Below are 12,672 nucleotides of genomic sequence, written 5' to 3'. Positions count from 1 at the left end.
ATACACCCTCATTTACTCGTGTTTCAATGGTTTATGATAACTGACAATATTTATCTTTTTAAAGCCGTAGGGAAATGATGTTTTATGGGATATACGTTGAATACACAGCTAAAAACATTTTCAATTCTCTGAGAAAATGACATTTTTTGTTATTTGTCGCATGTGATGATATTCTTTGATTGATTTTGGCCGAACCTTCATTAATATAATTATTTTGTTTATTTTCTGTTTTTGTTTAAAAAAACATCTAAGACAGGGTGAACCTCTCCCCTTTACTTACACACAAAAAACAGAAACTTGCATGTGTTAGTAATCGTACTCAAATGTCAAAATAATTTTGACACTATAGCGACATACTTTGATGAGTACTTTCACTCAATGAAGGTACTTTGAAAACTCATCTTGTCGAGTATATTTCATTTGACACTATAGTGACACATCAAGTGAGTAAATTTGAATAACTCAATCTAATGAGTAACTTAACCCAGTGTAATGAGTATGTTTAAAGTATATTTACTGACTTTTTGAGTATGTGAGCATATTACACACTTGATTAGTTTTAGCGATAATCTGACGATTAACTGCGCTGAGAAAATGAGTAGTATATGACTCTTGTATGTGAGTTTTGGGGTGTTGAGATCATGCATCCAAGTAATTTTACTCGGATCTCGCGTTAATTGCTTGCGCGCACACGTGATACCGGCCAAATGTGCAGAGCATGAAGACTTTTCTGGTAAGTTCTACATGTCTTTTTATTTATTTTCCCCCTTTTCTTCTATAATTACTTTTCTTGACAATAATAGCTTAGACCTACATGTATGGGGCAAACATAAATGCTATTTATGGTGACAACAGGGTGCATTGATCTACATTCTCATCCATCCGAGGCTCACGCCTCTCGGTTTTGGTAACCACACACCAGCCTGTTGTTGCGCCGCTACCCCGGGGCCAGAAGGGAGTGAAGGCCAGTGTGCCGCTACGATTGCTGGAGTCATTTATGAGGAGGGCAAATAAGTGACATCGTCCATGATTACATAAATCATGGACGATGTCACTTATTTGCCCTCCTCATAAACATAAATCATGGACGATGTCACTTATTTGCCCTCCTCATAAATGACTCCAGCAATCGTAGCGGCACACTGGCCTTCACTCCCTTCTGGCCCCGGGGTAGCGGCGCAACAACAGGCTGGTGTGTGGTTACCCAAACCGAGAGGCGTGAGCCTCGGATGGATGAGAATGTAGATCAATGCACTCTGTTGTCACCATAAATAGCATTTATGTTTGCCCCATACATGTAGGTCTAAGCTATTATTGTCAAGAAAAGTAATTATAGAAGAAAAGGGGGAAAATAAATAAAAAGACATGTAGAACTTACCAGAAAAGTCTTCATGCTCTGCACATTTGGCCGGTATCACGTGTGCGCGCAAGCAATTAACGCGAGATCCGAGTAAAATTACTTGGATGCATGATCTCAACACCCCAAAACTCACATACAAGAGTCATATACTACTCATTTTCTCAGCGCAGTTAATCGTCAGATTATCGCTTTACCTGGCTGTGAGTTTTTTCACCCGTTCTGCTATCATACCTTACAAACTTGAAGAAAAACTCATTTGTACGGACGTTTTACATACTTTCACTGACAGGGATACTCAAGAAAAGTAGTTAATAAGTCATGTCCTTGAAAAAAAGATCAGGTGTAACAGAAACCCAGATTCTCGAGTAAAAACACATACGTTACGAATTTTTGCACTTAATTCTTTATGTAAAAAACAATTTTACTCATGGAAAATAGTTCTCGTTTTTTGTGTGTACGCATCACTAGAGATTGTAATAATTTTTTATCAATTTTCATTTTACAACTTCTATACATTTCATAAAGGTAAAATGTGTCCTTTAATTCTTTCGTACTGACACAGAGTCAACATGAACATCCCCTCTCCAGCATCCGATGAAACACTATAATCAATTTAGTCTCTGCTAATACTACTAAAAGATAAATACTGCCATCCAAGGTTGAAAACCCTCAGATTCTCTCTCTCTCTATTTTCTCAAAGTATTTTAATGAGTACTATATACAGGTAAATACCATCGTAAATGAAGAGGGGCTTTTCACCATTGTAAGATTTTCCTCTATTTTTCTTTTTCAAATTATTAAATTACATTCAGGTAATGATATAACAAATCATACAGCATTATTTATTAAACCCTCGATCCAGCCAGGGCCCAAACCGTCTGCAAATTTAATGGTTATAATACAAATTTAAAAAATGAAGGAAAAAGGACACTCTAAAAACGAAAAGTTTGGAAGAGGTTTAAGGGATGCTCGGGGCTAAAAAATAATATGATTTAAACAGATAAAGAAAAATCAGACAAACAAAACACTGAAAATTTGATCCAAATCGGACTACGAATAACAAAGTTATGGCATTTTAAAGATTTGCATTATTCTTGTGAAACAGTTCTAGGCATGTCTTCATGAATATTCAATGAGCAGATTGATGATGTCATATCCCCACTTGTTCTCTCATATTTTATTATATATATGAAATTAGGGTAATTCAAGTTTTATCCCAGCAAGCGAATTATTGGAATAACAACTTTTAAGTGCATTAGATATATTACTTGCTGCAACTTATTTCAATACAAGAGAGACATAATTATTCGCACATGTATGAAAAAATGAAACATTTATGATTTTATGTAATAACATGAGAAAAGGGAAAGTGGGAATGTGACATCATCAGCTCATCTAAATAATATTCATGATGACTTGCATATAACTGTTGTCACAATATATTGCTAAACTTAAAAAAAAAAAAATCGCTATTTGTCATCAGATTTTGATAAAATTTACATTTTATTCTAATTATTCAGATATAAATAGTTTTAGCCCGGGGCATCCCTTTGATAAATTCTCTACATGAACTTTCCACATAACTTACGCAACACTAGCGGTTTGTTGATTTTACATTATGAGGGAGTTACGTCAAGGAGGCCAGGATCTTTTCACAGGGAACATCACAAAATTGAGAATTTTAAACAGTTCAAGACTTGTCATTTTTTCAATTTAATTGAACTATACACAAAACAAACTTTGCACAAAAAATCCATCTTATGGCTCACATTTCATAATATTAAACAATACATAATTATGATCTGAAAAAAAAACTTAAGACCATGACACTACACATATCATATATTTTTCTGTTGAGGGCAAGGAGAAAGCAGCCCCTGACCCCCAGAGTGAAACAAACTTAAAGACTTTAACTTGTATATATTTACATCAAAGGTCAAATGCGCCTCTTTATTTTTTTTACTGTATAATACAAAGTCAGCAAAATAAACTTCCCCCCTCCAGCAACACTCGTCGGAATAGTGTGTATTAGTATTCCAAATAAAGTACAATAATGCAGTCAGAAGGTTGAAAAACCTCTCGATTCTCTCTTTTACAGATAAAGATGGGTAGACAATGTCATCTTAAAAGAAAAAAGGACTTTTCACTATTGTGAGATTTTCCTCCATTTTTCTTGTTCATTTTTGGGGGTAATTTTGGAATAATGCTCATATCATAAGTAATAATAGCAAAATAACAATAGCAGAGCATTTATGAAACCCTCAGTCCACTCCGAACCTCTATAATACAAACCAAAACAAAATACACTCTAAAAACGAAAGGATATGAAGAGTTTAATTACCCCTGACCATGGTGACAACGTTTTTACAAAACGATGGAAAACAATGAAACTCCTTGGCCCTTTCCACCTTTTGTATTTGTTGTTGCTGTTGTTGTTGTTGTTGTTGTGCAGACCTATATACATTTGTCAACAATAATCGAAAATGTTGATGGATTATAACAATTATTAAAGTTCACTTACAAGGGGGAAAATGCTTACAAAATAATACAAGACCCCTTTTGGGCTTCGTTCTTCTGTCTAAAGGCGATGTTTTGTTTGGCTAGATCCGTACATATTAAGAGAAAGTCCAAGAGTTCATTACTCTTTATAACGTTCTCCTCATGGTTTTCTTGAGTGTAGTTTTCAACGATCAATACATGATCAGGAGGTATTTCACACTCTTTGACAAGCCAGTTTCTCATATTATCTATTCCATCGTCATCCTTTGCCAATTCATCCTTGTGTGTCAAAACAACAACCAAACGTCGACCTAATGGTAAACCATAAAATAAATTAATCGCATTCACTTTGCTCTGCACGTACACTGTTTGATCGTGTTTGATTTAAAAAACATATATTTGATGAAATGTAACTATCTTTTATAGGTAAAATATTTGTCCGGTACTCTATTCCGACAAAGAAGATGCCTCGATAATTTGATCTCAATGGTCTCGATCCGCAGAAAAATTTATTCATCTGGGGGAAGGACATTACGAAATATTTCAAAGTGCCACCCCCCCCCCCGATGAATAGAAAGCGTGAGTAGTCGACACCCATCAATTTCTGAAATCTTTTATTTGTTTACTGATTTCTTTATTCGCGAAAAATACACTTTAAAGTAGAGGTGATGGAAAGAAAACCTGTTTGCTAGACATGAGTCATATTTTTTTTTTTTTTTTTTTTAATGTTTTGACATAATGATAAGATAATACAGTTTGAGGTTTTTTTTCTTGATCTTTATTGCTTCAACAAAACAAAAATTATATAACAATATCAGTCGTGTGCATCAAGATGCACCAAAACACCTTTTTTTTTTAGATAGATAATTCATAGAATACATAAATATCTATAATAAAGTCTCAGTTTAGTTCAAAATTCGTCAGTGATTTTACGAAACGGCTCAAACCTCGGCTTGTCTCCAAAACATGATTTCGAGAAAATCGCGTTCATAGTTTGGATGTTTTCAGACGTTCATTTCTGCGCGGTTTGAAAGAAACAAGTTCAAAGATTAATACCAATATCAAGTTTGAGTTGATTCGGCCTGCAGCATCGTTATCAAAATAATGTCACATATGATTACCTGATGGTGTCATCATAATACTCACCTAATAGCTCATAAACTTCTCTTGAAAAATCCGAGATAAACTTCGTAGCATTTTCATCACGACTCTCTTTACTATAATATTATCAGAATAGACATGACAGAAAGAGGAAAGTTGTTTTACCATAAATATGATTCAGTAGGCTTACTATCACCATGAACCTATACTACAGCTAGGTCCATGCTAACACACTCACAAAGTCATTGATATATATTCCGTGGGACCTACTACACGATTATAGTAAGTGATTTATTTCAAGGGGCTGCTAAACTCTGAAACCTTACAAAGAGTCCCGACTGATAATCAAATGAAAATATGTGATGGGAGAAATGCCAACCGTAAATAATCATAAAAAATACTGATCATATAAATGTGTTTACCTGAAATTACATATCAGAATGGGACAATCCACGACATCGCCATCTTTTACTGTCCTTTGGGGGATCTGTCCTCTCCTTCCTCCTACAAACATGACAAACACGAATACAAATATTATCCTGATTATAATATAATCATGGAGGTAGAATTTCTTTCTACCTCCATGATATAATACATGCACATGTAAAACCCACAAAGATACTTCATCTTCTTTTTCTCCACTGATTTTTTCCTTCTCCCCGTTTTGGCTCTATATTGGCGTGCTTTGGTTTTTTTTCTTTTTTGAGGGGGCGACCATTACCACTGCCCCAACAAGAAATTAAGAAAACAACGATGACTTACTAATCTGTTCCATGGGTTCGGAAATGACGTTGTTGTAATTCTTTAGACCTCTATTATCCAATATGTTTATATAAGGAGTCAGGGTTTTAGCTTCTCTCCATTTTGTCCTCTGATTTTTTTGGTTCGACTCGTCGGCGATATGAGAAGAATAATTGCCTATTTGAAAAAGAACATTGTAATATTCATTTTATGAATAAAGAGAGTAGAGATGCCTTCGTCCGCCTGTACTAACACCCCCAGGGGGAGGGGACTTCCATTGACGAGTGGATACCATGCGCGACCATGGGGTCTCGAAAAGCAGCACCCTAAAACGTATTTTCCATATTCTGAAAATACACCCCTTAACAAGTATTGGCGTGTGAAACCCTACCCTAAACAAGTATTGGAAACAAAACGATACTCCTCGCGAGTATTCTCTGAATTGACCCCCTAAACAAGTATACGATATTTACTGTTATGTCACTGACACTGTCGTCGTTTTTACCTTTACCTGATTGGTTGAGTACAGCCCCACCTCCCACATCTCGCACAAAATCGTATTCTAAACACGTAGTGTTGACTCATGGGGCAAAAAGTAGTCCTTTATAAAAGATTTTAGTCTCAATTTTTACACCCTCTCAAATTTGACCCTAAACAGGTATTTTTCCTAGCGAAAATTGATACCCTTTTTTCATTATTTTAGCGTTTTTAACACCCTTATTACGTTACGTGCCCTATCTTTAAAAAGACATCCTTTTCACGTGTTTTGGGGGTCGCGCATGGTATCCACTCGTCAATGTAAGTGCCCTCCCCCCCCCCCGGACTAAAACAAGAAAAGCAAACGGTATTCATTCCAACCAACCCGTCCCCTTGATTTGTTATTTAATATAGATGAATCAGATGATTGATAATGCATACATACGATCCTTTCTTTGCACAAAATGGGGGGACCTCTGAAACTTTGGACCAATTATTTTTGACATGGTTGAAGAATGGGGACTTTGTCAGTGTTATTAGTGATGAATAAGATCTCGTCACGAGATGGCGGAATACATGTATATTTATTTCATAAAAGGAGTCAGTGAGCGGACCTTCATACCTCGGTCACATTTGCTCTACGGCGGCCGTACGGCGAGTTGAAAACAGCCGTTTTATTCATTTTTACTCAAACCACCTATTTTTAGCTGGTACAAAAATGTCAAAACGGCTGTTTTCGACTCGCCGTACGGCCGTCGTAGAACAAAATGTGACCGAGGTATGAGTAATGAAAATTCGGATATTTTTCCTGTCTAATTCAAGCATAAGCAATTAATCTCTAATTTAATCCTCATTTCATATGAATTCGTGTTAACTATTTTTGCAAACAGTGGATATGAGGAAATAGTTACAACCGCGAAAAATATTTTGTTTGATAGGCCTATATCGACATTTCATCCCAAACTATAGGCCTACCTGTAACAGCAAAGAATAAAGAATTGATGAAGGCAGACTTTCCAGCTCGTGATAGGCCGAAGACACCGAGGTGTATGGGTGGAGGACGATCATCACTTCCACCTGAAGGAGATTTGGTGGTGTTCTGGGGTCTGAAAGCCAACACCTTTTTTCGTTTTTCTTCAGTGGTTTTATCTAAGTGAATACAGAAGAACATATTATTATAATCATCGGAAATTAAATTAAACGGCGGTGCGTCCTTCAAAGGAATACTGATTAAAATAACTCGAGGGCAAATTAGCGGATCAGTGAACTGATTATGATACGATATATTAATAGTATTCAGACCAATTTTTTTTTTGGGGGGTGCTTCACATCATTGAGCGAGCAGCCCGCGCTAAAATATTTGATTTAGGCTATACTGACTTGCAAACGGATCTGTTAAGATCTGTTTGCTGTGAATCGATCGTGGAGACGATTTTCACACAATAAATTATGCGAGCGTGGAGCGCAAGCTGAAAATTTTGAATATCCAGAGATGATGAGTGGGTGTTCTAATTATCTGTAACAGTGTCTCATGAACAAGATGGGTATTAACTTTACACAGTAAAATAAAACCGTTGTTTAAGCCTGTCACTCTAACAACAAGTTGTTTAAACTTGTTTGTAATTGTTTAAACTTTTTAACCAACTTGTTTAAAAAGTTTAAACAGTTGTTTAAAAGGTTTAAACAGTTGTTTAAAGATTTTAAACAGCGTTTTTACAGTGTAGCTGACCCCCCCCCTTCTCTTGATATAACTCGAGCAAAAGTTAGACCCTATTTATTTTCAGATAGATACATACCAAGCATTTCTAGTTCTTCTTGATTTTTCCGTTGAGCTGCATATAAGAAAAATGATTCATAACAAACAAGTAAATTATTCGTTGCTTATGATACAACAAACTTTCGAACTACGAAACTGAAAAATACTTTAGTAATCCATGTAAGCAGTCCAACTTATATCCTAACATTAATGTGTAAACATGAATGTTTGTCTGTTGTCTGTTTCTGAAATGTTTGTTTGCTTATGTTATTGAGTCTATTACTTTGTACAATAAAATGATACAAATTAATACAAGTATTAGAGATAATAATGATAATAATTCTCATTTATATTGCGCAATTTCTATATGTAATAATGCATAAACACAGTTTCATAGATAATAAACATTTTTCTTTTTCATGACAATGTAAATAAATATGATTATTTGGAACGACATTATCAGACTATACTAAAAATATAATTTTACCTTTTTCCCTCGGTCTCTTGATAAGTTTTTTCCAGACGACAAAAGCAACAAGTGCAGAAATGACCGCCAGAATAAAAATTACTCCCACGACGATCCCCACTGTTGAAGGACCTGACATACACACGATACAAACAAACAAAGTTTCATTAATAAAAACAAAGTATCGAGAAAAAAATCTTCAAAATTATTATTGATAATGGATCTATAGTTCATGCAACGTTTGCGATTTCATTTTGATTTCATTTAAATCGTTGTAATTCATTTATTTTTGTTCTTGTTTTTGTCCCACTCATCATCATTGCCCAGGAGCGTAATTAATCCATGTTCCGGATGGGGCTGGGGTGGCAAAATGAAGAAAATATCAAAAATTACTCCAATATTTTAATTGAGGAGGCTATCATCCCCTGCCCCCCCCCCCCCCCTCTTCAGTATCGACGCCTCTGCCACTGTCTCCTTTCCGATCAAAGGCGACACATCAGTTATTTAAAAAAACAGTAAAAAGTTGAAATTGCCACCTGTTTAAAAAGGGTTTTGAAAATGAAGCTTAATTAATTTGTAAAAATTATACTTTGAAACTTTTGATTATTGAAAGTAGGTTTTTCTCTCTTTTGGGGGTTATCATTATTCATTACAGGTGGTATCTTTCTTTTCTTTACTTTCTTTCCTAAAGTATTTTTTATTCCATCAAATTTACGTTGCCGTACATGGACTTTATTTAATTCCAATGTATCACTCAATATGTCTGGCCTATCTGCAGAGAAATGTGTTATTCACGTTATTGTTTTCGTTTCATTTATTATCAATAAAAAACGGAGATGTTTGAACCGATTTACAAGGGGAGAACATTTTGTGGTGTCCCTGCGCCAAAACTTTGGATAAACCTGAGCATGGATATAAAACAATGATCTTCTAAGTTCGAATCTAACCAAATGACTAGCATTTCATCAATATGCCTTTTCAGACAGTAGAAAAAATCATCATGAACCTTTTTCACATACCTTCTTCGGGTATTTCTGGTTCAAATTGAATTGTGACGTTTACGGTTTCAGTAGCGTTGGGACCTTGTGCCATGCAGATCAATCTTTTTCGCTCCGATTCCATCTCTTCAGTGTGCAGTCTCAAAGAAATTTTCTTTAAGTACTTTCCATCTTCCAGTATTTTCTCGCTGGAAGATGTGGTATTCAGGGAAATGTGGAGTGCACCCGCATTATGCCAGGTGAGAAGAACAGGTTGGTGGGCGCCCTCTACGATGCAATCAAGTTCAAGGATGTCCTGGTCTGGGTGGACTTTGATGATACATGGTGAATCCTGATCAAACGGGTCTCCTCCACACTGGGTCACCCGAAGATAATGATGTCCGGCTTCACCTTTGTCAACCTCATCTGATTCTTGAACTTTAGGAGAAGCAACAGAATGTTACATTTTTGGATTATAAGTGCAAGTCATTCCGTAAGAATTATTACGAGTTTATAGTTTGTTTGTGATTTCGTTTTATTCTGCATCCCATAAAACTATACACTAAAAGATTAAAAATGGTAATCAACATAATAATGGTATATATATAAACCATTACAAAACTTGAATGTAGCTGAAATGCAATACAGACCTACAATAATTCTAGCCATAATTTTTGTTGAAAAATAATTTGCAGTCTAGTGGAAGGCAGGGGATCCGCCACCGTGAGACTTTAACGGATGGCGGCATCTGCAAGGAATTTGGTTAAACAAACGTCTACTTTATCGAAACTGCACCATTAATTTATTCTAGATAAACACGGGTTCATAAACCTCACCTAACACTGTAAGATCCGTATGGTTCGAGCTGAGGATCCCTTGATGATTCGACACCCTGCAGTAGTATCTTCCGGTATCTGATATCCCAGGATGCTCAAATAACAGCGAGAAGTCTGGGCCAAACTCAAATCCTTCATTCTGGGTGGTTATCTCCCCTCTGTACCACGTGATAAGCGGCATTGCAGTCTGTAGCAACTCACCTTCAAGAAATTACATTTACAATATTTATTTTTCATCATATCTTACTTCTCTATTTTGATTCTTTGGGAATATTTCAGGGATCCGAACCGTGAAGATTTAGCACACCTTGGAGTGCCGCTATGTACCAACCCTGGGGTTCATTTAACCCCTATTTCAGCATATGCAGGAAGAACTAAAGTAAAAGATTCTTTGAAAAAAATCACATGAAGATTATCATAAAGATGATAAAGCTACTGTTGAAACATCATTGTCTGCCATCGAGTTCATGAAATAGTCTTTGCAAGACTGCTGAAGCTATATAGGCCTGAATATATCATAGTTTCAATATGGCAGTTGTAAAGTATCCTATACACTCTTATAAAAACACTGGATTTCCAATTGTGATTTTCCTTTTTATTCGAATCTCTCTAAAATATGCACTATCATATTTTGTTGACTTAAATTATTATCATGATTATACAAACATGTTTCATGATTGGCAACTATATTTAGTATGAATATAAATTTAACCACGATCTCTTGAGCGTCAACTTTTCGCATGGGACGTCAAATAATTAAAGTTGACGCTATACAAGTGAGAATTTGACGCTCAATAGCGCCTATAACCGGATATCTTGTGAGGACAATAGTGTATTCCATTTTTAAATCATTTACCTTTTAACCAGTAAACAGCAATGGGATTCTCTTGAAACGAGCACTTTAACGATGCACCACTCTGCCCAACCAAGAACGTTTCAGAAGGTGATGTCCATACTGCGTCATCGGGGACGGAGGGTGGACTGATGGCAGTGACCGGAAGTAGAGCTAACAAACATTTCGAAAAGGACATTAGCGATAATATTTGGAAACATTTTAAGCCATTAATGTTCCCGTAATCTCAGCCCCACTCTTTAATTCATGTGAATATGAATATCTCTCCCCCCCCCCCCTCTCTCTCCCTCTCTTTCCCTCTCTCTCCCTCTCTCTCTCTCTCTCTCTCTATATATATATAATACATATACATCTTGGTTGTCCACGTATTGGCAATAATAAGACGGCATCAGAAATGCGAAACAAATTCACGAGTAATGCAATTTTTGCAATGCCAACAATTAAGTTCCTTATTGTTCACTTTCCAAATTTTCGGTAGGCATCTACCTTCTTCAGGGAAGATTCGTGAATAGTATATGTACATATATATATATATATATATATATATATATAATATATATTCATATCATCATAATGATACTGAGGTATCTCTGATTCTCCCCAATACCAATATAAAGTTTTCAGGTAACTTCGACTTCATAATTTGATTATCGCCAACACAACGAAACAACTCAATGATCGGTCCCATTTACTCGATGACAGTGCAAGGAATACCGGGTGAATTAAATATGAACGAAAAACAGGGAATATAAGTAAAACCTGATTCATTCATTACAGAATAAGTTGTTCTAATACTTACAGTATGTACATGAAAGTATATAAATCAATGCCAGCGCCAAACCCATAGTGGAATTGTATTTTCCTTTGATCAAGTTTTGTGCGAGAATAAGTTGACGAAGTCGTTAGATCATGTAGATTACCATCCCTCTACACATACACTCTAACCCTAGATAAGACTGATGATTATGTGATTCATAATCATGCACTGGCTGCTCAAAAAGTTACAAAGTACAACTTCAATTCACATAATGTACACATTATAAAAAAAATTGATAGGTAATCACTGTATGAAATAACTACCAACCACTGAACATTTGTCACGTAGACCGGCCCGTGTCACGTTTGTTTTATATGTCTATATAAAGTTTTAAACAACTTGATTGCCACCATATCATAATGTTCTTGGAGTGCATGGTTCATTATATATAGCCTTTTATAATATAATGCATTGATTGGCAGGATGAAGGCGGGATCGATTGTCGAAAAACCAAATAGGCCTTGCAATATTCGCATTTATACTTCGAAAATATACATGCTCTGTACAACATTGCATGGCGTGTATTACATTATCACTAAGTGTTTTATATCTGAGCTGATTTTTTTTAATGTTTTTATTGAACAAGTAAAAAACAAATCACAAACAATCACAAGCAATCAAAACATTTACAACATTTTTATCATTAAATAAAACAAAACAAAAAAGAGGAAATAAAAAAAATTTAAAAAAATTGGGAGCGAGAGATTAATTGGCCTGATCTCCCAACCTAAAGTATAATAGTTGGGCGATTCCATGCTAGCAGTGGCGTAACAGGCGGTGGCAGGGGGT

At 35.7% G+C, this 12,672-nt stretch overlaps 1 protein-coding gene across 2 annotated transcripts; it reads right to left on the bottom strand.

Annotated features, from left to right (window-relative positions):
* Positions 1-3,051: 3,051 nt before the first annotated feature.
* On the bottom strand, positions 3,052-12,035 carry LOC135154834 (uncharacterized). 2 transcript variants are annotated; one of them, XM_064103022.1, is made up of 11 exons: positions 11,866-12,035; positions 11,070-11,219; positions 10,214-10,414; positions 9,420-9,815; positions 8,422-8,532; positions 7,975-8,010; positions 7,154-7,327; positions 5,723-5,878; positions 5,383-5,464; positions 5,006-5,076; positions 3,052-4,170 (listed from the first exon to the last, which is right to left on the bottom strand). In XM_064103022.1, exons 1-11 carry the CDS (start codon positions 11,909-11,911, stop codon positions 3,896-3,898), a joined length of 1,698 nt encoding a protein of 565 aa, XP_063959092.1. In that variant the 5' UTR covers positions 11,912-12,035; the 3' UTR covers positions 3,052-3,895. The 2 variants fall into 2 exon arrangements, with proteins under 2 accessions (XP_063959092.1, XP_063959093.1); XM_064103023.1 differs by having other exon boundaries at positions 3,070-3,814; positions 11,866-12,024.
* Between the last annotated feature and the right edge of the window lie 637 nt (positions 12,036-12,672).

Source organism: Lytechinus pictus, chromosome 8 (genome assembly GCF_037042905.1).
Source record: "Lytechinus pictus isolate F3 Inbred chromosome 8, Lp3.0, whole genome shotgun sequence".
Classification (NCBI taxonomy): domain Eukaryota; kingdom Metazoa; phylum Echinodermata; class Echinoidea; order Temnopleuroida; family Toxopneustidae; genus Lytechinus; species Lytechinus pictus.
The sequence above is the reverse complement of the archived record's forward strand: the minus strand, read 5'-3'. Positions and strand labels throughout refer to the sequence as shown.